Source organism: Petaurus breviceps, unplaced genomic scaffold (assembly GCF_028583685.1).
Source record: "Petaurus breviceps papuanus isolate PSGF00001 unplaced genomic scaffold, PetGlider_PUasm1.0 38, whole genome shotgun sequence".
Taxonomy (NCBI): Eukaryota; Metazoa; Chordata; class Mammalia; order Diprotodontia; family Petauridae; genus Petaurus; species Petaurus breviceps.
This window is the reverse complement of record NW_027186304.1, coordinates 21,833,394-21,860,899: the sequence shown is the minus strand read 5'-3', so window position 1 is coordinate 21,860,899 and position 27,506 is coordinate 21,833,394. Positions and strand designations below refer to the sequence as shown.

Sequence of the window (27,506 nt, the reverse complement as noted above, 5' to 3'; positions counted from 1 at the left end):
ATGATTGCTTTGGGGTTTGGTTTTAAGGAAATGGGCTCAATTCTCTCTGTTGCCCAAGTAAGTCTAGGAAGTAAATGAGGTACTTAGGACAATCTCTTGCAATGCCAATAGTGTATTTATTACTTCAGGTAGATTACCTGACTCCAAAGTTATGTTACTGGTTTTGTAACAAAAGTGCCACACCAGAGTTTACACATTCCACTGAAAGTTATAAACTTCAAAGTAGTCACATGTAGAAGTTATGCTTATTACAATGATTATGCTCTCACTCAAAACATTTTTAGATCTTTTTTGGAGTTCCTTTTAGAGCGTTGTAGAACTTTATTTCAAATATCTACAATAATGACCATTTTTTCCTTAGTGGATTTGATTTCCAGAGACAGTCAATTGCAATACAGGTGATTAAACTATTTTTGACTGAATAATGGGGACTAACTACTGAATAATTAGACCCACCTCTGAAGACAATTAGAAAAGAGTTTCAAAAGTAACTTAATCAGTGGCAGTATCATTGAAATAAATGTAAACTTTCCCAAAGTTGTTACTTTGAAAGGGACAACACTCATATTCTGGTATGTATGTTCCAAATTAGGTCGGATAATTTTATAGCCATATTGTATGTTATTTTTGTTATTCTAAACTCCTAACTTACTTTCAGGAAAGGATTTTAGATATAGACTCTATCTCTGTATTTGTGTGCGTATATGTATATATATGTATCTATACATATACACACATATATACAGAATGAATTATTTTGCATACAAACATGTATATATGCATATATATCTATACATACATAGGATATACTTGTGTACTTATCTATATACATACATGTGCACATAAAAATATGCACATGCTTCTGTTTTTTATTATATTTTAACTGTTTCTTTTCATAAGATCCTCAGAAAGTAAGTGTTCCAGGAAGAGGACATCTGTAGACATGTATATGTGTGCTTGAATGTATATAAATACAATGAAAAAAATCTTCTAAAGACCTTTTCTATATTCTTAGCTGAGAAAACTTTTGCACATGAAAATGGGAAATTTGTGTACAGATAACATATTAAATGATAGAGGGGGAAGACAAAGACAGCTACATCAAATAATCAGGAAGAAACAAATAGCCTTGTTTTTCAAAAGCAACCTTTTTTGGGGGGAGAGGGGACTCAATTATCTGGATAATTCTTCAGACTTGCATTTAAACATACATAGATAGGATCCAAAAGTCTTACTTCTAATATATTATTAGGAATCATTGTAATGCTTCTCAGAAGAAAGGAAGCTGCAGGATGATCACATAAAAAAATATTGTATTGATTTCAAATGAATGGCATGGGAATTCAGTCATTGTTCAAATGGCAGGTCTTGCCATAAGCAGGAATTCTTAGCTTCATGCCTCTAATTTACTTCTAGGAAATGAATATAGATGTCAGTAATGTAAAGGAAACTAACACTGAAAGCTTTCAAGGACTCTGAACAATGCAGTGTTTAAGTGTGACCTCAGAGGACTAATGGTGACAAAACATGCCTCCTGCCTCTTGGTAGGGGTAGAAGTCTATAGATGTGGATGTTGGCATATGTCTTCAGACAAGGCCAATTGTGTTGATTTGTTTTCTTGACTATGTATTTTCTGCAAGAAAGAGTACTACTTGGGGGTGAATCACTGAGAAGAGACAATGATATAGAAAAAAGATCAATAGAATAATACAAAACAAAAATATAATTTACATCAAATTCTTACAGATATTTCTAGTTATTTGACTAAGATACTTGGTGAAGAGGAATGAACAACTTTTATCATTGGTACAAGGATAGAATAGTAAGAAGTCACCCATAAATTTGCAATTAACCCTCCCTTCATGCAATTAGTTTTACATAAAATGCTCTGGTATAGATTTCTAGCCTTTATAAATTGAGAAAAATTATTGTTTAAAAAATGAAATACCTGGAAATACTGTCATGGGAATCTAAGCTATCCATCCGTCGGGCTGTTTTCAAGCCTGAAACAGCACCAGGGTTTTCATCAATTGTGTCCAGTCCAGATTCTCTAGAAAGATTCATAATGTGGTTCTGATAGTACATATGGATGCTCTCCCGAGTTGGAACATTGCCCTAAAGAAAAGCAGAAACCAGCAGAAAATGAAAGATTTCTCCAGTTGCTAGTCTGGTTGCTTCTCAGAATTTAGTTGTGTAGCTTCTATATATATTATATACACCCACCCTTTTCCCATCCTCAGCTTGAAGTATTTTCTCCTCTATGGAAATATATCACATTTGCTATGATACATTACAGGCACAATTCATGAAATCATGGGAAAATCTACCAAACCCCACCTTGAAGTTGGGACAGTTCTATGTTCCAGCCACAACTCTTATGACTCTTTTTCAATTCTATTTCTGAGTGTGAGATGGCTCCTTGGGTGCTTAAAGGAAGTATGATGGCATTGATCTTTCTTGACAAAAGAATAGCATATCATCTTTCTTTAGAAATTCGACTTAGTCTTCAAGTTTTGTGAGTGAAAAGAGGAGAAGAAAAAGGTATCAATAGTGTTACCTTTTTAATTTCTCTGGTCAGCATGCATCGCTCAATTCTTAGCACTGTAGATATATCAATGTGTTCTCGTGAAATTGAATTAAGCCAGGTTGTAAAACTATCCACTGATGCCAAAAACAGGACCCAGGTAAACTTTAAAATATTGAATATCCTTTTGATGATGTTATCTGGGAGGATGAAATACAGTTTTAAGTTCTTTAATAAACATCTATAATGTATCTATTAATTATTTTGTATTCAGTATTGGAGATACGCAGAGCTTGCTGTCAAGAAGCTTTCAAACTAATTAGAGGGTTGGCGTGGAGCATATACAGAAATAACCTTGATACAAAGGAGAATATGGGAACTACAGAGGAGAGATTAATACTTGAGTTAGTTCCTGAAAGAAGGAAATTTTATATTGGAACATTAGAGGGAAAGGAAAGGAGACCAGTCCAGGACTGCAGTATGGTATGGACAAAGACAAAGAGATGGGAAAGGTCATGACAAGAATGGGGGATGGAGAGTAGTTAAATTTTTCTAGAAAGTGGAAAGTATGAAGGAGTTACTTGGAGTGCTTGATCTGCTACTCACTAGCTATGTAATCTAGGGAAAAGTAACTTCTCTATTCTGGGGGTCTGAGTTTCCTTATGTATAAAATGAAGGGATTGGACTAAATGATCTCTTAGGTATCTTCTAGCTCTTTATGAATGTGCAGCTAGATGGCATAGTGGATAGAATGTTGCTCCTGGAGTCAGGAGGACCTGAATTCAAATCTGACCTTTAGACACTTACTAGCTATATGATCCTGGGCATGTCATTTAACCCTGTTTGCCACAGTTTTATCATCTGTAAAATGAGCTGGAGAAGGAAATGGAAAAACACTCCAGGATCTTTGCCAAGAAAATCACAAATGGGGTCATGACTGAAAAATGACTGGGCAATAATAAAGTTCGCTATGAAAGCTCCAAGGATTTTATGAGTTCCATTAGAAAAGACAAAAAAGATAGGTCCAACCTAGTAAACTCTACTAGAACCTATGGAATGTGAGATCTTCTCTTAGGATTTTCTTAGAAATCAGTCACACAGCATGAGGAAGCAAGGGCAGCCTGTAACAGCAAATGGAGCATCCACATCAGTGAGAACACAAGCACAAGAGAGTACTGACACTGTATCTCATTTAGGTACAGGTGGAGGTGTAGTGAGAGACTATGGCCTGGAGTCAACAAGACCTGAGTTCAAATGTAGCCTCAGACGTTTATTAGTTTTGTGATCCTGAACATCTTTAGTTGTCTCAGGTTCCTCATCTGTAAAATGAGGACAATAACAGCACCTACCTCACAGGGTGGTTGTGAGGACAAAAGGAGATAATGTTTGTAAAGTGCTTAGCACCGTGCCTGGCACATGGTAGGCACTATACAAATGCTAGGCACGAGACTCTTGGGAGCCAAGATGGCAGATTAAAAGCAGGAACGTGCATGAGCTCCGGATCCAACCACCTCAAAACTGTAAAAAAGACTCTAAACAAATTTTAGAACTACAGAACCCACAAAGTGAGAGAGAGAAACAAATCTCCCGCTGAAGGTAGCCTGGCAGGTCAACAGAAAGGGTCTATTGCACCAGGCTGGGAGCCAAGCACAGCCCCATGTGAGCTGCACAGACCCAGATCAGCAGCACAGACCAGCCAGAGCAGATTTCAGGAGAGTGAATCACCAGCAGCTGTGGTGTTTTCCAGACTTTTCAACCTATAAACACCAAAGAGAAAGGAAAAGGTCAGTATGGAGCTCTGTTGGAACTGGGTGGAGAAAAGCTTAGTCTGGCCCATGCCCCCAGGGCAAGAGGTGGTAGAGACACCTGCCACATGGCTAACTCTGGAGCTCCTGGCCTGCAGATCACAAGGAGACTCAGTGACCATTCAGAGAGTAATCTCTCTTGCTTTGACCTGCTTGGATCTGGGTCACAGTCTTGGGTGGTGGTCCTGGGTGTGTGGCTGGTGAGCCAGAGCTTGTGGGGGCTGTAGAAAGGATGCCCTCCTCATAGCTCTGGCAGCTGTGAAAACCACAGGAATTTGGGACACAGCTTGCTCCACTCTGGAAGCAGAGTTCTACTGTGGAAAAGAGCTCAAAAGTTAAGTACTTGGCTGGCAAGATAAATAAGCAGAGGAAGCACAATCAGACCATAGGATATTTTTTGGAGACAAAAGGATCAAAACATGGAACCAGAAGTCAAAACTCCTGCATCAAAAGCTTCCAAGAAAAATATGAATTGATTATAGGCCATGGAGGAGGATTCTGAAAATCAAGTAAGGAAAGTAGAGGAAAACATGGGAGGAGAAATGAGAATGATGCAAGAAAATCACGAAAAGTGAGTCAACAGCCAGCTAAAGGAGATCAAAAAAATACTGGAGAAAATAATACCTTAAAAAGAGACTAATTCAAATGCAAAAGAGACCCAAAAAGCCAATGAAGAGAATGCCTTAAAAAGTAGATTTGCCCAGATGGAAAAGGCATTTCAAAAATTCACTGAAGAGAATAACTCCTTCAAAATTAGATTGGAGCAAATGGAAGGTAATGACTTCATGAGAAATCAAGATACTATAAAACAGATCCAAACAAATGAAAGAATAGAAGGCAATGTGAAATATCTCACTGGAAAAACCACTGACCTGGAAAATAGATCTAGGAGAGATAATTTAAAAAAATTATTGGACTACCTGAAATCCATGATCAGAAAAAGAGCCTAGAAATCATCCTTCAAGAAATTCTCAAGGAAAATTGCACTGATATTCTAGAACCAGAAGGCAAAACAGAAATTGAAAGAATCCACTGATCACCTCTTTGAAAAAGATTCCCAAAAGAAAACTCCTAGGAATATGATAGCCAAATTCCAGAGTTCCCCGGTCAAGAAAAAATATTACAAGCTGTCAAGAAGAAACAATTTGAGTATTGTGGAAACACAATCAGGATAACACAAGATTTAGCAGCTTCCACATTAAGGGATTGAAGGGCTTAGAATATGATATTCTGGAGGTCAAAGGCGCTAGGATTAAAACAAAGAAGCACCTACCCAGCAAAACTGAGTATAATGTTTCAGGGGGAAATATGGTCATTCAATGAAATAGAGGACTTTCAAGAATTCTTGATGAAAAAACCAGAGCTGAACAGATAATTTGATTTTCAAATTTAAGAAGAAAGAGAAGCATGAGAAGGTAAACAGGAAAAAGAAATAATAAGGAACTTATTGAATTTGAACTATTTACATTCTTACATGGAAAAATTATAATTGTAACTCATGAGACTTTTCTCAGTATGAGGATAGTTGAAGGGAATATATGTGTATATATTATACATATATATGTATGTATAGGAGGGTGTATGTGTATATAAACACATATATGAGTGTGTTTATATATGTGTACATGTATACATAGACAGAAGGCACAGGATCAGTTTAATAGGAAGGGGTGATATCTAAAAAATAAAATTAAGAGGTGAGAGAGGAATATAATGCAGAAGGAAAAAGGGAGAGATAGAATAGAACAAATTATCTCATATAAAAGAAGCAAGAGGAAACTGTTACAATGGAGGGGAAGAGTAGGAAGGTGAAAGGGAATGGGTCAACCTTACTCTCATTGAATTTTGCTTAAGGAGGGAATAACATACTCACTCAATTGGGTATATTGCCCTACAGGAAAGTAGGGGGGAAGGGGATAAAAGGGGGAATGATAGAAGGGAGGACAGATTGGGGGAGAGGGTAGTTAGAAGCACACACTTTTGAAAAGGGATAGGGTCAAAGGAGAAAATAGAATAAGTGGGGTGCAGGTAGGAGGAGGGAAATATAGTTAGTCCTTCACAATATAACTACTATGGGAATGTTTTGCATAACTACACATGTAAAAACTATATTGAATTGCTTGTCTTCCCAATGGGGGTGGTGAGGAGGGAAGAAAGGAAAGAATCTGGAAATCAATGCCTTCTTTGACACCTGTGACATAAAAGGACCAGCCCATGGGGAACTGATATAGGCGGTTTAGAGGTCACACTGCCCTTGAGAACATCTTTCTGATTTAGCTTGGCCAGTTGCTAAGACAGAATAGAATAGCCTTCTATTAGAATTACTCTTTTTTAACCTTAGGCATTTTATCCATACTTTCTCTTCCTTCCTTCGTTCCTTCATTCCATCCTCCCTCCCTCCCTTCCTTTTTTCCTTCCTTCCTTCCTCCCTTCCTTCCTTCTTTTCTTCCCTCCTTTTCTTTCTTTTTTTCATTTCTCTCTCTCTCTCTGTCTCTCTCTCTCTGTCTCTCTCTGTCTCTCCCTCTCTCTCTCTCTCTGTCTCTCTCTCTCTGTCTCTCTCTCTCCCTCTCTCTCTCTCTGTCTCTCTCTCTCTGTCTCTCTCTCTGTCTCTCTGTCTCTCTCTCTCTCTCTCTCTCTCTCTCTCTCTCTCTGTCTCTCTCTCTCTCATTTTTATGATTCACAAATATGTCATGGTATTGGAACCTTGAGCTTTATTCATTGGACTAGCCTGAGCTAGACCTGGACCAGAATAGATCTGGACAAGAATCACATTAGATTAGGAGACGTTGAGATCTGTTCTGGTGGAAGGAGTCCCCACACTGATGAGATTACAGATCTGTTAAAGTGTTGAAATTACATTTTATGAGACATTTTGTGACTGGGGGCACATTCAGTTTTGTTTATAAAGTAACACATTATAATGCTATTATGATTCCTAAAAGGAAACAAAAAGGAAAAAAATTTGGAAGAAGTTTATCATTGTCATTGTATAAAAGTTCAATCCGACTATAACACATAGTGCCAATGCAGAGTGGTGCCAAAAAACAAATGCTTTTTTTTTTTTAACAGACAGTCTCATTTGGAATCAAAAGATGTCGGTCACCCTTGAAATTTTGTACTTATCTTGCCTAAAAGAAAAAGAATTAAAAATTTTGTGGATTGCCCAAAAACTATGTAGAGGGTTTTGCAACTGTGAAAATATGGAAGATAATAACAATTTAGCAGATATGGATAATTATTTAATATGAATAGTGACGTTCTTTTCTTTGAGCGGGAACAATCCTAGTTTCACACTCATATACTGGACTATTCTTCCTTTTTCTCTGTTCCTTTTACAAGCTGTTTATATATTTAGGATTTGCATCATAATGTGGCTTCATCAGAACCTTCTTTCTTTGGACATTTCCTGATACACCTCAGAAAACTAAGCCACAATCAAACATATTTTTGGTGAAGTAATATAAAGGTCAATTTAAGGTCTACTTCTAGGAATCAATAATAATTTACAGGAATGATGACCATTCAAAGGAAAACTATAAGTCAGTTATTATTCTAGAAGCAACAGTGAATAAAAAGTTTTAGACAATATCATCATGTAACCTGACCAGTAATGATGGTAGAAGATAGCATTCCTCATGGCCTGCATTTAAATGTTATTTTTGTCATTGTTGATTTACCTGGACCATCAGATTTCTTTTTTAATGGTTCATCTTCTCGGTCTTCCCATTCCACAGGACCTGCCAAATTGATATTAGTTAAAGAGGAGTTAAGACTTTAAATTGAACAGAATTCTATTCTGCATTAAAGTAGATTTCAACAGTAAACCCAGGGTATTTGGTGAATCAACAATTCCAAGAAACCTCAAAAACCTTTCAGATTCAAATTCTCCTTACCCCTTCTCCAGAAAAACAACCATTCACACTTTGAAATTTAAGATATTGTTTCTTATTCTTTTTGTATTTCACACAGTCCTTAGTGCAGTACCTTGTACAAGGTATTCAACAAATACTTCTGAATGAAAGAATGGGTTTTTGAAGAAATACTGCTTATGTCTTGATATAACTGCCTTTTTTCTCTTTTATTAAATTATTTAAAGATTGTATTTGAAAACATGGATATTCTTTGACATACTTTATTTCCTTTGCATCTTATTAGAATTCCTAAGAATTTTAATCACAATATTTGTCATCAGGATGTAACTTCTTTGTTTGTAAATATCTGCCCCCCAACTCATATATTAGGAATTGCTGCTCCATTAAGTGTCTGTCTCATCTATGTTCTCTTTGTACTTATGAACATCAGTTTCTAGAGAATAGGAACCCTGTCTTGTCTGATCTTAATGTTTGCACAGCATTTAATATGGAGATATGCAGAACTGAGTCTTTAAGAAGTCTGATTATGAAATTGGAAAACATGACCAGTGCCTGGGAAGGATACTGGGTAGAACAACTGAAGAGATTATGGGATGAATTTATTTTGACTTCAGCCCAGCTACTAATTGGTTCCTTTAAGGTTTTGCTAGGTGGCATAGTGGCAAGAGCTCCAAGTTTGGAGTCAGGAAGATTTGAGTGCAAATCTGGCTTCAAATACTTGCAAGCTGGGTGACCCTGGGCAAGGAATTTGATCTCTGCCTGCCTCTGTTTACTCAACTGTAAAATGGGATTTATAACAACTACCTCACAGGGTTGTTATAAGGGTCAAATGAGATAATATTTAAACGGTGTTTAGCATGATTACTAGCATATAATATGTACATCATGAATTTTTTCTTCTTTCCTTTCCTTTCCTCTCTTCTCTTCCCCTCCCCTCCCTTTACCTTGCCTCCTCTTCTTCTGTTTCCCTCCCTCCTTCCTTCTTTCCTTTCCTTCCTTCCCTCCCTCCCTTATTCCTTTCTTTCCTTCCTTCCCTCCCTCCCTTATTCCTTTCTTTCCTTCCTTCCCTCCTTCCCTCCTTTCTTCCTTCTTTCCTCTTTTCCTCTCAATATTTATGTAATCCTAATCTTTCTATGTGGAGGTTATATTCCAAAAGCTGAGGATAAGCACTGAGAGCTTGACATAAAATTTTTTCTCCTCTTGTAGTTTGGGACTCAACTTTCATTTCTATCAATCTTATGTCTTCTTCATATTATCTTCATATTTTATGAAGGCAGAACCAGGACTATTAATTTCTAAGCATCATACAGAATCATACATACCCTCTCCAGATCCTTTCCTCCTCCGTTTTTGCTCTTCTCTTGCAGACCTTTTCTTCTCCTTTCTTCTCTGTCGGAGAGCTGTTTTGGGATCAGTAATCCAGGCCTGATAAACAAACTAGAGGGAACAACATTATTCATTTTTCAGTTGTTAAATATGGTCAAAGTAAATGGTGAAGTGTTCCATACCTTGGAATATCAACAGGGACACACTCACATCTGCAGGTATGAGCACATATTTCTAATCCCAAACACATTTCAATACCTGTTCCTCCATTCAGGTCTGCTGAGTGTGCCTGTGCCATTTTCATTAGCATAAAACCAAATATGAAAACAGCTGAAGGAGGAACAAGTTTCACAAGAAGCCACAAAAATGCATGCAATGAAATTAGGGAACATGCCACCACTTCTCCCATGCTCCTTGACCATCACCAAGGTGTCCATTTGTCATAATCTTATTTCTGCCTCTTCTGTTTTACAATGAGACAAAAAACTCCAAGTGTGACCAGTAATCACTCTTCTGTCCTCCTTTCTCCACTACAAAAGACAATATACCAAAGATAAATGAAGTATCTCCAGTGCTTTCATCTAGTTTGGTTCTATATACCTGTTATGAGTCCCATCAGCAGCCAATAGTTGAATTTTACCAACAGCTTGGCAGACGTCTTTGTTAGAGTAAAACAGTAGTATTATAAATAATTATGCATATGTGTGCGCATGCACATACATGTACACATACATAAGCATATATAATCACTTTTTCCCGCCATCATCAAGCTGGTGTGAACTCAGAACTAGGATGCTTAATAAGCTATTTCAAGTCAGTCTAAACATAAGTCAATACTTTTGGTTGACTTTTATAATTTTCGTTCAAGAGCTGAAACTAGTTGTAACGTCATAACATCGATGATACCAAGATACCAGAGATTTTGAGCAGTTATACAGGGATGCCCCAAACTCATGCAGAAGGAAAAGCAAGTCCCCACAGATATCCCACTCTCACAAGCCAAGCAAGCATACCCTCATGCACCCATGGATACACCTGGGTCTCAGGGAAGCTGGATTATAGGAGAAAAAAAGTTTGATTTGTGGATGTTTAGATCCATAAATGATTTTTTCCTATTTTTTGAGGTGTCTAATGAATAAAACAATTTTGTTATGAGGATAAAGTTAGATAACATGTACAAAGAGCTTTGCAAACCTTAAAATATCATGTGAATGATAGGTATTGTTGTTATGAGACACAGCATAGGCAAACATTTTGAATTGTGGGTTCAGGTGCTCAAGGGGACCCTAGCTACTTCAAGAATGTAAATGTAAGGACTGTTTTAATAAGAAGAATGTTTCCTTTTTTCTCAATGGTTAAATGTGAATCTTATGGACAAAAAATGAATGTAATATTTGCTTTCATTCCAAGTGCAAAGCCTAGGAGGCAAGAAAATATTTTATTCTAAAGCTATTCTTTTTAAAGACAAGTGAACTGGTGTTTAAAGGGGAAGGTTTAAATAAGAAAATGTGGATAATAGGTTTAAGTTTCCTTCAATTTAACTAGTCCACATCACTTTAGAATAATGGGATTAGTAATGTAGGAAACCTAATTGCCATGTGTACAACCTGGAGCCTTCAATTTAAGTAAAATGGGGGCTTTGTGTTGTGATTCAGCACCTGCTTTAATTGGGTAAAAAGATATTAAGATATGAGATGAAGGGAGAAAAGACTTGTTAGAATGCACACTTTTTGTGAGTAGGATTGTTTTCTTCAGTGTATTTCTATCCTCATCACCTGGCACAGAGCTTGTCACATACTAGGCCCTTAATACATTGTTATTAGCAGATTATTGTCTGTTTTATTTATTGATAAAATATTAAGTATCAATATAAGATAAGGGATTTATAAAATAAAGTGAGGGAAAAATGAAAAAAAAATCTACTAAAGCAAATACTTTGAAAATTATAACCACAAAAATCAGCATCATATCATAACTGTAATAGAGATTATTACATTCAAATCGGATATCAATCCTAGAGATAATATTGTTTAACTCCATTGTAGAGATGGGGAAAGAAGCTGAAAGAGATGAGGAGCCTTATATCAGATTGTGCTCTCTAAGGGAGCGGCTATCTGTTAAATAACAAAATATGGACGAGTGTGTACTAAGGGGTAGCACAGGTGATCTTGTTGGCATTTGTGTTTAGGATGTATCAATCAGAATGCATTTGATGCTCACTTAAAAAAGGTCTCACTGAATTTATAGATTGTGGGGACTTGGAAGTACTATACTAAACCTCTAGCTCTTTAGGGAAAATGTGGTGGATTCAAGGAGAGTGAAGGGAAAATGAAGTCTGAGACATAAATATTGAGATTACAAGGTTATCAAGTCAGAGAATAAGGTCTGGACAAAATTTGTACTTTAGTAGCACACTCCAGAGTTTTACCAGCTTCTGAGAAAGAGGACCATACTTTCTATGCCTCATTAACTGACACATGCAGCCAGATGTGACCCTTCTACAAGCCAGAAGTGGCTTATGCAGTATTATTAAAAGGCTAGAAAAATATGGATATCTGCATTTTCCCTTTCTATTTCTTGGTGGCCTCCAGGTTTGGCATGAAAACAAGAAAAATGCATATCACTTGAGAGAACTCATTTTGGAATGTTAGTGCAATGCATAATTTTCACTGTTATTAGTTCATTATCTATAGAGAAGGGAAAATGCAGATACAGGGCAATGGGATGTGTTTGACTAAATTCCTAAGAAGAGGAGGGTATTACTACATGTCAGTGAAACATCAAAATACCTTTGCAGCTCTGATTAAGTACTGAAGAATAGTTTTGGGAAGTTTAATGACAGACTTTGGCAAGGCTAAAATGGCTGATGCAAACTTCCCAATAGCTCTCTACAAAGAAGGACAAAGTGAGAATAATTAGTAGAAAAAAGAAACAAAATCTGTACTTTAATACAAAACTTCCTTATGAATTTATCTCTATTGTTAGGTTAACTTTAGGGAAAAGTGACAACTGCTAAAGTTAAGAACCGTGCCAGCAGACATATGCTCAATTTATAAGTTAAGAATAAAAAAATATGCTCGATGTCATGCATATAGTCTACGAAAAATAGTCAAGGCGATCCATTTCTTTTCATAGCTAAATGAGAGTTATTAGAAATCATGTTAGAATAAAAATAAACAAAAATGAGTCATTAGTGTTCAGCGCAACAGCTATTCATGCACACACAAAAAGAGAAAATGTAGCATTTCTTTAAGACACAGAAAGGATAAAGAGGAATACATGACTACTTAGAGCTCAGCTCTTTGCTTTTCTTTTTTATGAAGACAGGTACACAGGAGTTTAGGTGACTAGAAAGACATAGTCAGCAGATTTACACTGCCCTTCTCCAATCACATTATCTGATCCACTGCAGGACATTCTACATATCTAGTAAAATGACAAATGTTATTATTACAAGTAGTGTGTCAAAATGTACTGCTAATTGTAAAATAAAACTATACTACATTATTATGATTATATATATGAGGTCTCATTAATACCAAAGTGATTACATATCCACTCTATTATGGGGCTGGTTTATAAAGAGGAGAGAGGGCTCCTCAGCATAGTAGCTCTAAAAAGGAAATGCAGCATAGCAGAATAATAAAGTTAACTTTGACTATATTCATGGGTGATATGAGTAGTATCAGTTCATACATCACTGAAAATAAATGTATAAATGAGTCCTACTTGAAAATGACAAAATCATTTTAACATGATCCTTTGTTTGACAATCATGTGATTATGGACTTGTGGGCCATCATGATTGATTCTTTCAGTGTTCAAGTTATTGAAAACAATTCCAAAGAATGGATTTTTTTTTTGTTTTTGCTTTTTGGAGGGCAACTGAGGTAATAGATTTTTTTATGTGTTTTTAAAAATTTTTATTTAAAGTTTGGGTTCCATATTCAGTCCCTCCCTTTCTCCTTTTTTCTTCTCCCCTGTCCCCAAGATGGTAAGCAATTAGATATAGGTTACATATGTGTAATTATGTGAAACCTTTTCATAACAGTCATTTTGCATAAGAAGACTCAAATAAAAAATGATAGAAAGTGGAAAATAGCATACATATTTTTGTATAAATATGTTATTTTCACTTTTTTTGGATGTCTCTGACATAGCAGTAGTATTGCTGCGTCAAAGGTTATGCACAGCTTTATAGCCCTTTGAACATAATTCTAAATTGCTCTTCAGAATGGTTGGATTAGTTCACAACTCAACCAAGGGTGCATTAGTGTCCCAGTTTCCCCATTTTTTCATATGACTATAAATAGCTTTGATTTCTTTGTCTGAAAACTCATAATATTTGACCATTTATCAATTGGAGAATGACTTGTATTTTTATGAATTTGACTCAGTTCTCTATATATTTGAGAAATTAGACCTTTATTAGGGATACTTGTTGCAAATTTTCCCCTAGTTTCCTGCTGTTCTTATAATTTTGATTGCATTGATTGTGTTTGTGCAATCTTTTTAATTTTATATAATCAAAATAATCTATCTTACATTTTGTAATGCTTTCTGTGTTTTCTTTGGCCACAAAATCTTCCCTTATTCATAAATATGACAGATAAACTATTCCATGCTCTCCTAATCTGCTTATATTATCACCCTTTATGTGTAAATCACGTACCTATTTTGGCCATATTTTGGTATATGTTGTGAGATGTTCATCCATATCTAGTTTTTGCCATACTGTTTTCCAGTTTTTCCAGCAGTTTTTATTAAATGATGGGTTTTTGTTCTAAAAGCTTGGATCTTTGAGTTTGTCATATACTAGATTACTATCATCATTTACTATAATGTAATTTGTACCTAGTCTATTCCACTGATCCACCACTTTATTTCTTAGTCAATACCAGATTGTTTTGATAATTACCACATTTTAGTACAGTTTGAGATCTGGTATATCTAAACCACTTTTTTCATATTTTTTTCATTGATTCCCTTGACATCCTCAAGCTTTAATTCTTTCAGATGACTTTTGTTATTATTTTGTCTAGTTTTATAAAATAATTTTTTAATAGTTTGGTTGTTATAGCACTAAACACATAGATCACTTTAGGTAGAATTGGTGTTTTGATTTTATTGTCTTGGCCTACCCATGAACAATTAATATTTTTTCAATCATTTAGATCTGACTTTATTTATTTATTTATTCAGATTTGACTTTCTATTCCCATTCAGTTTTCTCCAGATATCTATCATATCTAACGTTTCCAGAATTTTATTCACCTATTTAAATTCTTCTTTGTTAATTTTTTTGTTAGATTTATCTAGTTCTGAAAGGGCAAAGTTGAGGTTCCCCTCTAATTGTTTTATTATCTATTTCCTTTTGTAACTCATTCAATTTCTTTTTCAAAAATTTTGATGCTCTATCATTTGGTGGATATATATTTATTATCGATATGACTTCATTGTCTATGGAACCTTTCAGCAAGATATAGTTTCATTCTTTATATTTTTCAAATAAAAACATGTTTTACAGTTATATTCATATAGTTCCTGGGTTTCTCTTGGCAGATTGGCTTTTATATTGTTTACGATTATTAAATATATTTACTATATATGACTTTTATGTTGTTTAAAGTTATTTTAAATGAGATTTTTCTATCTCTTGCTGTTGGACTTTCTTGTTAATCTATGTGTGCTGATGATTTATGTGGGTTTATTTTCATCCTGCAACTTTGCTAAAGGTTTTTAACAATTTCAAGTAGGTTTTTTTTTTTTGTTGATTCTCTAGGATTTTCAAAGTATAACATGTCATCTGCAAAGAAGGATAATTTTGTTTCTTTATTGCCTCTTCTAATTTCTTTAATTTTTTTCTTCTTTTATTGCTATAGCTAACATTTGTAGTACAATATTAAATAATAGAGGTGATAATGGACATCCTTGCTTAACCCTTGATTTTATTGGGAAGACTTCTAGCTTATCCCCATTACAGATAATGCTTGCTGATGGTTTTAGATAAATATTATTTATCATTTTAAGGTAAACTCCATTTAGTCTTATGTTTCATAGTGTTTTTAATAGGAATGGATGCTGAATTTAGTCAAAGGCTTTTTCTGCATCTATTGAGATAATCACAAAATTTGTGTTGGTTTGTTATTGATATGGCCAATTATGCTGACAGTTTTTCTAATGTTGAATCAACCCTGAATTCCTGGTATAAATCTCAACTTGTGATATAAGATCCTTGTAATATATTGATGTAATTTCTTTGGCAGTATTTTATTTAAAATATTTGTATCAATATTTATTAGGGAGATTGCACTATAATTTTTTTCTTGTTTCCCTTTCCTGGTTTGTGTATTGGCACCATATCTGAGTTATAAAAGGGATTTGGTAGGACTTTGTCTATTTTTCCAGATAGTTTACATAGTATTGGGATTAATTGTTCTTTAAATGTTTGGTAGAATTCATTTGTGAATCCACTTGATCCTCAGCATTTTTTTCCCTTAGGAAATTCATTAATGGCTTGTTCAATTTCTTTTTCTAAGACTGGGTTATTTAAATATTTTATGTCTTTTGTTAAACTGGGTAATTTATATTTTTGTAGATATTTATTCATTTCAAAAAGGTTGACAGATTTATTGGCATAAAATTGGGCAAAATAGTTGCTCACAATTGCCTTAATTTCCTCTTCTTTGGTGGTGAATTCGCCCTGTTCATTTTTGATACTTGTAATCTGGTTTTCTTCTTTCCTTTTTAAAATCAAATTAACCAATAGTTTATCTATTTTATTGTTTTTTTTTTCATAAATTTAGTTTCTACTTTTATTTATTAGTTCAGTTGGGTTTTCTTACTTTCAATTTTACTGCTCTTCACTTTGATTTTCAAGATGTCCAATTTAGTGTTTAGTTAAGGATTCCTAATTTGTTCCTTTTCTAGTTTTTTTTAAGTTGCACATCAGTCATTGATCTACTTTTTCTCTATTTAGTTGAAGTAAGCAATTAGAGATATAAATTTCCCCCTAAGTACCATTTTGGCTACATCTCATAAATCTTGGTATATTGTCTCATTTTTGTCACTTTCTTTAATGAAATTATTGATTGTTTCTTTGATTTGTTGTTTGATCCACTTTTTTAAAGGATTATTTAATTTCCAATAAATTTTTTTATATTTCTTTCCATTGTCCATTGTTGAATGTAATTTTTATTGTACTATGATCTGAAAAGGATGTATTTTCCTGTTTCTGCTTTTCTGCATTTGATTGTGAGGATTTAAATGTCCCTAATTTTTGTGTTACATACAGTTGAGAAAAAGGTATATTTCTTTCTATTCCCATCCAGTTTTCTCCACATATCTGTTGTATCTAAATTTTCCAGAATTTTATTCACCTCTCTAGCTTCTTCCTTGTTAATTTTTTGGTTAGATTTATCTGGTTCTTAAAGTGCAAAGTTGAGGTTCCCCTCTAATTGTTTTATTATCCATTTCCTCTGGTAATTCATTCAACTTATTTTTCAAAAATTTTGATGCTCTATCATTTGGTGGATATATGTTTTTATTATCGATATGACTTCATTGTCTATGGAACCTTTCAGCAAGATATAGTTTCATTCTTTATGTCTTTCAAATAATTTTTTGCTTTTGCTTTGTCTGCTATTATGATTACTAACCCTGCTTTCTTTAATAGATTTTTCTCCAGCTCCTTACTTTTATTCTATTTGTATCTCTGTGCTTCAAATGTATTTTTTGCATACAGTATATCGTAGGATTCTGGTTTTTTATCCATTTTCTATCTGTTTCAGTTTTATGGGTGAGTTCATCCCATTCACATTTATAGTTATGATAACTAATTGTGTATTTCTCTCTTAAACCCTTACTTCTGATTATCACCTTTCCCAATATACCCTCCCTTTTATCAGTCTATCTTCCCCCTCCCATTATCCCCATCCATTTTTACTTCCTTATAGTGCAAGAGAAGTTTCTATAACCAACTGAATATGTATGTTGCATCCTCTTTGAGTAAAGTTTGATGAGGATAAGGTTTAAGCTTGGCCTGACTCTCCTTCCCCCAGCTTCCCCTCCATTATATTACTTCTTTCATGCCTATTTTATGTGGGATAACTTACCCCATTCAATTTTCCCCTTCCTTCTTCCTCCAGTGCAATTTCATTTCTTACCCTTTATTTTTTGGGGGGGGGTATCATCCCATCAAAGTAACCTTATATTCACACCTTCTGTCTCCATATACTCCCTCTAATTCCCTTATAGTAATACAGTTGTTAAGAGTTACAATATTATCTTGCCATATAGAAATATAAAGAGTTTAACCTTATTGAATTTCTTATTTCTTCTTTCTTTTTTATTTTTAACCTTTTTATGTTTCCCTTTAGTCTTGTATTTGGAGGTCATTTTTTTTTTATTCAACTCTTCTTAATTGTAAATGCTTGAAAGCCATCTATTTTATTAAAAGTCTATTCCCCCTCCCCAAAATATTATATTCAGTTTTCTGGGTAGGTGATTATTTGTTGTAATCCTAACTCCTTTGTCCTCTAGTGTATGATATTAAAAGCCCTCTAGTTCTTTAATGTGGAAGCTGCCAAATCCAGTGTAATCCTGAGCATAGCTTTTTGATAATTGAATTATTTGTTTTTGGCTGCTTGCAATCCTTTCTCCTTAATCTGTGAGCTCTGGAATTTGGTTATGATGTTTCTTAAGGTTTTCATTTTGGGATCTCTTTCAGAAAGTGATCAGTGGATTCTTTAAATTTCTATTTTCTCTCCAGTTTTAATATATCAGGACAATTTTCTTTGCTAATTTCTTGAAAGATATCCAGGCTTTTTTTATCATGGCTTTCAGGTAGTCCAGTAATTCTTTTTAAATGATCTCTTCGGTTTTTTTTTAATCTCAGTTGTTTTTCCAATGAGAAATTTCACATTTTCTTCTATATTTTACTTTTATGATATTATTTTATTGTATCTTGATGTCTCACAAAGCCATTAGTTTCCATTTCTTCAATTCTAATTTTTTAGGAATAATTTTCTTCAGTGAAATTTTTTTACTTCCTTTTCCATTTGTCCAATCCTAATTTTTTGGAAGTTGCTATCCTTGGTAATTTTATATATATATCTTTTCTCATGCTATTGATTCTTTTTTTTCATGACTCTCTTGCATTACTCTCATTTCTTTTCTCAATATTTCTTCTACTTTTCTAATTTACTTTCAAAAACCCTTTTTAAGTTCTTCCAAGAATTCTTTTTGTGCCTGAGAACAAATTACATTTTTCTTTGAGGCTTCACATGTAGCCATTTTAACACTATTGTCCCCTTCTAAGCTTATGCCTTGATTCTCCCTATCACCATAATATCTTTTTACAATCAAGCTCTTTTTTGCTCATTTTTTCTGCTTTTTTTGTGACTTGGTGTTTTTATGTGAGAACTGGGCTCTGGTCTAGCACTGTCCCAGGCTTTTTTATGCTGGGGCTCTGGATCTTTCTGTTGGTTTTCACTGGGCTACAGGTTTTAGCTATTTGCTTTCTCTTCTGGCTTGTACTGGGGGATGGAACCTCTCTGTTGGCCTCCCCTGGGCATGGGATTAAGCTGCTGGCCTACTCCAGGGGTGCAGCATTATTGCTGAGTTGCTATGAGAACAGAGTCTTTCTAGTGGCTGGTCCTGGAGGAGGGATCTTGTTGCTGGTCTGCCCCCGGGGGGTGGGGCCCTCCTGGGGGGTTGTTATGGAAACATAGTTTCTTTGCTGGTAGGGCCTAGAGTTGGGGTCTCATTGCTGCCCAGCACTGGGGTGGATCTTCACTACTGGTCAAGGCCTTGCTTGTGCTGTAGGTGGTGCCTTGCTGTGTTACGTAGACTGTGTATTTGCCTAGGGGGCTGCTGGTCTGCAGGAGGGTTGGGGTCTTGGACTATTGGACTGCCCTAGGTTGGAGACTTGCTGCAGGCCCTCCGTGTTGAGGCTGGCTCTTGGTGTTGCTCTTGGACCTGGCTCCCCTCCCACCCCAATGAGACAGACCCCTTTTGGGCTAGTCAGCTACTTCCCTGCTCCTAGATTAGTTCTGAGGTGATTTTCTGGTTATTTGGAGGGGAATTTGGGAGGGCTTCAGAGGATTCCTTTCTCACTCCACTATCTTGGTCAAATGCTTTTTTTCAACAAGTAAAATTGAAGTTCATTCACAGAAGTATCTTGTAACAACCACTGAAAATTTTTTGAAGCAAGTGAATTAAGACTGGGCCCCTAAAATATTCCTGCATGTAAGTAATTCTAACAAATTAAAAGCCAGTCGCATTGCCAATAAATTGACAAAGCTTTCATTTATAACAACCAGTTCCAGACAGACATTACATACTTATGGGGGTACAATAAACATAGTCATGACTTGAAAGGCTAAGACCTACAATCAACATCAGTCAATCAGAACAGTTCTTTCAACTTACAAACCATATATATTTATTTACCCCAGCCCATATTTACCTGGAATGCTGACTTTCTTGGTGGTTCTTCATCTTTTTTTTCTTCCTCTTCTTCTTCCTCTTCACTATCCGTCTCAAACAAATAATAATCTCCACTCCTGACCACTAAGCAAAACAAAATATTTACTTATTTCTTGAAAAATATAAGGAATATTAGAGGCTCTTTTCTGAATGACACACAAAGATATATCAACACACAAACAAAGGATCATTAGGATACAGGAAGAAAAACGAAGTGAACAGAACTCACTGTCAGGCTAATATTACTTAGTGCCACTATGACTAAGTTAAAGCACAAAGGCCATGTCTATACCACTTAACCGAATTGGCCAAAGCAAAGTCAATCTGGTATTTTCAACCTTCTTCATAGACTGTACCAATCAATCAGATCAACTGTGCAGCAATCCAATTCGATCATCACGATGATCAAAATAACTCATCGGTGATGGCACGACTTTGTTATTTTGGTCGTATAGATAAGGCCAAAGTGAAGTGGAGGATTTGCAATTATCTCACAGATATTGGCTGTCTAGATAGCCAATGCAGATAATTCAGAGCTATAATTAGGCATTAGAAACCTTCCACTTCACCTTTTTGTAGACCTGGCTTCTGCACATGGAACACATTGGACATGACAAGTATGGCAACAATTGAGGATTACAGGTTGTTTGTTTGGTTGTTTTTTAACCCACATTGCCATGAGGAGGAAATGGGCAGGTAAGGAGAAAACTAAACACAATGCCTGTTTCTACATGCAGCTAGTAGAAGAGACTGGCATGACAAATGGGATCTGCATGCCTCACCACTGATATCCTCAGTGATGGCGTGGAATCTGAGAACTATATTTTGTCATGCAGAGATCCATATTGATCATTACAACCCATAGCAAAAAGAGCAAGGAGCACATTTGCTCTGCTCTAGTCTATTCTTTACTCTTGCATGTAAACACAGTCTGTGTTAGGAGTTTGTAGCAGAGAAAGTTGCAAGGTCTATCCAAATAGTTTTAGAGGAATTCGATCAATTTAATCTTTATCCATTTAAGATGAATAGATTTTAACTTTGTTTCATCAGTGAGAAGAAACCCAGCATAGAAATTTCTGATGTTACGAAAGTTGTACCATCATTATCCACACAATATACTATGATTTTTGGTTTTTATTTAGACTTTCAAGTGCTGGGCCATCTTTTATGTTATACAATGTGATGCCATTTGTTTATTCATCTTTTGGACTTAAAATGATGAGGTAATGGAAAACCTTGGCTTGTTTAAAATGAATTGCTTGAATATCACTAAACAAAGTCATAAATACAAGTAATTTTGCCCATGGTTTCAGATAGAATCTGAAGCCTCCATTCATGAAGATGCAGAGTGAATGAACTGGGCCTTATATCCTTGAACAGAAGAATTTATTTTTAGTTTTGAGTAAGGTAACAGGCCCAGGGCAATAGGCCCAGGCCTGCAAAGGGGAAATAAACAAAACCAAACAGAGGACAATAATAAGCAAGAACAAACCAAAGTCATAGCATTACATTTGACAGTGGGGAAGACCATTAAAATTGTGCCTTCATGTAAACTTAGAGGTTAGCAAGAAGAGTTACATAGGGTATATGTCACATGTTCAGTTGGGAAAAATTCAGAGTAATATATGAGTCAACATTTTACCCTCATTATAGGCTCTAAAATCAACAACAGCTTAAATTGTATTCAATCATACCTCCTAAAATGTTTTCTGTACTCTGTTGGACAAAGGAAAACAGTGTTTTGATATATTTTAGGAGAAAATATTTTCATTATACTCAATAGGGGAACATTCTTTCAGAGATAATTATCAATTTCAGTGATTTTATGAATTGCATGTAGCATTATCACAAACCTCTATCACCACCCAAAAATCAAAAACAGAATCTTATATGGTCTTCTAAAATTGTCACTAGACTAGAAAACATGGAAAATAGAAATGAAAAAAAATGTGAAAAAATATTTCTTTGGTGACATTTGCCTTTATGAACAAACATATCATTACAAATATGTATATGTGTATGTGTATACATATATTTTTCACAATATATAAAATGAAGGAGTTGGATTAGATGATTTCTAAGGTCACTTTTATGTATAAAATTCCAATAACATATGAGATTTCTAACTGATTATTTCGGATACATCCTCTACCTAAGTGTATGGGGTGAGATTATCATGACTGGAAGTGACAAGATTATGTCAATGGGTCCCTTTCATGAGCCCCTTTACAGCCCTGCTATTCACATCTACACAAACCTGACACTTAAAAACTCTATTTAAGAACGCTGGTATTGAACAATGCCAGACAGGCTTGACTGGTGATGCTTTATGAAGGACATACATAATATCGAGATATGAAATACTAAAAGGGAAGGTATGATTGAACAGCAATAATGCAACCTTATGTGTACACATAGATATGGAACTGGGAACATTTGAGTAACCCAAAGACATAGATTAAGATATTCAATTGTCTCAAATATTGTTTTTAATATGGCAACAGTATTCTCCTGGTTGTTATTATTAACTTTGACATATTTATACATTGCTATTTCAGAAATACTCATGTGGACCACCTATAAAATTGTACTGACAAATCCATTAATCAAACACATCACAACAGTGGACCTCAACAATGTAGCTTCCAAATAGTGCAGTCCCATCACCTATCATATGCTAATATTTTGTATTTTCTCAGAAGGATGCTACTGATGTATTTCGGCAGACACTGAGAGGAAAAACGCTTGGCAGGGAGCTTTTAAAATTATAGTTAGCATCTGGTTCCAAACTATGAATCACACAAATTTCTGCATTATTGCACCATAAGGTATTGTAACGATGCACATTTGGTTTAAGACCAGTGTCCAAGAACATGATATAATGAGGGTAAAATGAATCAGAAAACCCAAAGTCAATAATAACCTTTGTACTGGAAATTCTTGAATGTACTAACAACTAGTATAATGATTAACAAGGACCTTATCCAATTCCTTCCAAAATACCATTTTAAAATGAAATAAAGAAATAGTACCACATTAAAATGGCATGAATCTTTACCTTAGGTGACAATATAATATGGTTGATAAGAGAAATCTTTTTGAAAAAGGATAAGTCTCTCTAAAGTAGCAATATGCCCTTTAGAAACAGAAAGATAGGCACAGTTTACTTGTGACTTGATAGAAATGGACATACAGTGTACCTTAAGAGATCAACATGAATATCCATCAATGCAGAAATAACATGGTCACACAGAATGTACAATATAAGGGACTGAATAGAAATTTCAACTTTACTTTATCCTGTGGAATAAATGAATTTGTCAACAAAGCATTAGTCTTTCTTTAAGAATATTAGAATTAAAACTTTGTAATGCTTAGTCAACACCATGTTCTGAAATATTGCATCATTTGTTGAAAATGTTTCTGGAAATGTATCTGGTTGGTTTTAGCAAATTATATCATAGGTAAGAAAAGCTAAGGTCAATTTCATATGCTTAAGGAGAAACTGATGGATTCCAGGTTTTAGTAGTATTATTCAGTGGAACTGAATTCAAGTCCATTTTGGCAGGGTTTGTCAGTCTCATATAAGTTGAGTACCCAGGTCCTTTCTAGGTGGTGGGGCAGCTTTAGAGATAGGCCCTGACGACCAGATTTACTAAACTTTTCATTCTAGTCAATTTCTGTCATGGCGGTACAGCCAAGTCACATAGTTGTTTGAAGAAACATATCATATTAATGGATTGAATAAATCCTAGATAGAAATGATTGTGTCTTTCCATGACTGTAATATGGCCAAATGGTAAATAGAATTAGTTAAAATGAGGCATTTATTAGATGATTTTCTTTCTAATGACATATTTATTATGGTGAAGTTTTTATATTCTGTGTGACTCTAAAATTCTGCTTTCTGATTTCTGGTTCCAGTTCGTCATCACTGAACAATAGATTACTAAGAGGACATAATACATGCCAGGAATGAAATTTAGAACACTAGCATTGGGGAATTTTTGAGAAGGAGAAGAAAATGGGAAGAAGTAAAATACATTGTATTCATTCCCCTACTTTCACATTTAGCTATTTGCTAAAACAAAACAAAACAAAATACCTTCAAATGCAAATGAAATCAAAGCTATAAGATTTATAAGAGAGGAAGAGATTCATTGTTATAAGCTGTACTGTCTTATAAAGAGGGTGATAAAATATTTGCAAATATATGCTTGGTATCAGACATAATTTCTAACATAAATTTATTTCCAAATCTAGGTGCCATGGATAAAATGATGTATAATAACTAAGCTTGGTCAGCCTTTTGGACCTCAGAATTCGATAATAGTTATTTTCCTACTCTTAATAACCCACACATTGTGTTCAAGGATTGGTTAGTTTAGCTTTAGCTCTCTCTAGTAGGCATTGTACATGACCACAGAGTACCTACATATAACCAGTTACCTTTACACAAAGTGCACAAGAAACTTTGTAATAATATTACACGCAGGCCCCCTATCAAGTCACAAGGATTAAACCATGCATGGAACAAACAGGTCATGGGAATGCCCGAATTCTGGTCAAGGATATAAGGGTTAAAAATCGATGAAATTGTAAGAGGATCGAGAAAACCTACTGGAAGCATGATCAACCCAAGGCCGCCACCACTGCTTTTTTTTGCCCTTGGCTTTCTGTTTGTCTGCTTCTCCTAAAATGAAATATGTCCAGACATTAATTCTTACAAAATGAGAAAACAAGCTTTGAACACCACGATTTAACAACTTCATTATTGTCAAATCTAGCAAAACTTTAAGAACACATTAAAGGTTCAGGAAAAGTAAACTGCATATTCTGAAAAGTGTTCAAGTATCAGGGGTCACAACTGAATCCCAAAAAGAATTGGCTAACATTTATTTTAAAAGTTCTGTATTTTCAGCTATTCCTTTTCAAGCTAGCACATTTAGATATAAATAAAATGAAGGGATCATCGTTTCACCATATGTTATATACCAATGAATATTCCATAGAATTAAAATAAAACAAATAAGATTTAAAGAGACAGAGACATGTCAGTTTGTTAAAATTCTTCTAAAATAGTTCTAAATGCCAGACAACTTGCTTATAATAGATACTAATTACATATGGTTGTAAAATACTAATTTATTAGTGACTGATGGAAACTGCAATCTAGAAAACAAATGAGGTATTTCTTCACTTCAATCCCTCCCCAACTGAAAACCATGCCAAATGAAAAGCTCTACAAAAAGTAAATTTCAAACCACAATCAAGTTAGCTACAATGAAACACCAGCAATCTACAATTTTAGATTCTGACATTAGGTGTCAACATATAAGAAGAAATGTACATGATTTGTTTATTTTAGAGAGTTCACAAAATCCAGAGGAAATTCCAGAAATGAATACATTACTACTTCTCTTTCCAAATCAACTGGTTCTCTGTCATTTGATTCTTTCTCCTCCAAAGGTCTAGAAGCTAAAATGATATATGTCTTTCTCAGAGCAAATGGACTCTAGCCAAAAAGAGTGTATTTGGTTTTGATCCAGCTGGGAGTAATGAACAGTTTAAAATCAGGCTTCATTAAAGCTATAAAATGCACTTTAGAGAACACCTACAAAACATCCTGGCTTATCCAATTTATATAAAAAGGTAAAACTTGCACTAAAATAAAAATACTGTCAATGTCAGGACTGAGAGAAACCTTTTTTTCACAACCCTACTGATTTCCAAATACTGTATGGGAGTCAACTTCAAAGGAGCTGAATGGAAAGAAAATGGTTTGACATACTTTCATCATCCTCTTCAGAGACTCTTTGAAGGCTCTGTCCTTCACCTGACTCCTGGGTCAAACTCAGCATTCTCTCTTTCCCCTTTTTGTATTTCTGTTGCCTGGCTTTGATGCGGTCCATTCTAATGAAAGGAAATAGTCATGTTATAATCTTTAGGTGTCCATAAGACTGTTGCCTTTGATTCAGACAGTGATGTTTCTGAATTCAATAAAAATCATCAATAGGCTTTTAAATATTATGGGTCTTGTGTCAAGGCATCCACAAAGAACCCACTACCACCTTTAAAATTAACTGCCTACTTGTGAGAATTCAAAGATGATGATGGTGATAAGTGAAAATGAAATTATACTAAGAATGTTCCAAGTTAAGCACTTTATCCTTAGTTATGTCCAGAATCCTGTAGTATGGCATAGTGGACATAATGTCAGATCAGGTGGAAGGAAGACCTGATACTAAGTAGTATGACCATCGGCATATCATTAAACATTTCAGAACCTCAGAGTCTTCATTTATGAAGTAGAGATGATGGTACAGGATAATTGCTATCTGAAATCTATCTGATATGAAACCCATCAAATATAAATAGGAGAAGAATCAAATAATATCTGATATTTATAGGACATCCTGATTTTTTCAAAACACTTTACATATAGGACCATTATTATTTCCTATTTGGAACACATAATATAATTGCTGAAGAATATAGACCTGTGTTTTCATTGGTAGAACTCTCCATGAGAACTCCATCTACCAATACCCAGCAGCACACAGTCATCAATTTATAATCTTAGAGAGTATATTGGGAAATAATGGAGTTAAAAGTCCTAAATAGTATCCAGGCTCTGAATTCTGAAACAAATGGGAAATTGGTCTCAAGAATCTCAATGACAAATGAAAAAGTCTGATATATTTTATTTCCTTACTAAGGGGAGTGATGGCAACAGTCTACTTTTAAGATAAAAGTACATTCTGAAATAATTTGGCCAAAATTTGGTATATGTGAAAGTCAATTTTAAAGATAATAATACAGAATAATGATAATAGCAGCAATAAAATAATAGCAAAAATAAGAATACTACCACTGCTATTGCTCGTATAATATAGTGGTTTATCATTTTTAAGTGCTTTCACATGACATACTGTCAATCTCAAGAAAATAGATTTATATGGAATGATCTGTTATATTAAAAAAAGGGAGTAGGGGAAGGGCGGTGGGGGGGGGGACTTGCAGCCTCAAGGCCACACATGGCCCTCTAGGTCCTCAAATGCTGTCTTTTGACTGAATCTAAACAGCTACATGTGGTCTCAAGGCTGCAGGCTCTCCACCCCTGGGCCCTAGGAGATGAAGTCAGAGTAAAAAGAGATCTTGTCCTTAGAATGGTCTTATTTAAGGACTATTTCAGTTAATCCTTTGGTAATTTTCCTGGGGATCCATGTCATTTTTCTCCTAATCTGGGTGGAAAAGCTGTTGAAGCAGAATCTTTTCTTCAGTCATGGCTTAGACTTTTTTTTTTAAAGGAATTGGGGTTAAGTAACTTGCTCAAGGTTACATGGCCAGTTATTTCTGGGTGTGTTACTGAGTATCTGAGCCTGGATGTGATCCCAGGTCATCCCGACACTGGAGCCAGTGCTCTTACTTACTACGCCACCTGGCCGCCCCTAAGCAATTGGGGTTAAGTAACTTGCTCAAGGTTACACG

The 27,506-nt window shown here is 35.0% G+C and overlaps 1 protein-coding gene across 3 annotated transcripts in view; it reads right to left on the bottom strand.

Annotated features, from left to right (window-relative positions):
* PIEZO2 (piezo type mechanosensitive ion channel component 2) overlaps nt 1-27,506 on the bottom strand; it is a 557,384-nt gene that overhangs the window by 65,915 nt on the left and 463,963 nt on the right. For 2 of the 3 annotated variants that reach the window (XM_069099625.1, XM_069099627.1), the window contains exons 30-36: nt 25,807-25,928; nt 24,637-24,708; nt 19,996-20,099; nt 9,524-9,638; nt 8,007-8,066; nt 2,558-2,724; nt 1,949-2,115 (exon numbers count right to left, since the gene is read on the bottom strand). In XM_069099625.1, coding sequence (XP_068955726.1) covers nt 1,949-2,115; nt 2,558-2,724; nt 8,007-8,066; nt 9,524-9,638; nt 19,996-20,099; nt 24,637-24,708; nt 25,807-25,928 — 807 coding nt within the window. Of the gene's footprint in view, nt 1-1,948; nt 2,116-2,557; nt 2,725-8,006; nt 8,067-9,523; nt 9,639-12,316; nt 12,416-19,995; nt 20,100-24,636; nt 24,709-25,806; nt 25,929-27,506 lie in introns of all 3 variants that reach the window. The other variant, XM_069099626.1, reaches the window with a different exon arrangement.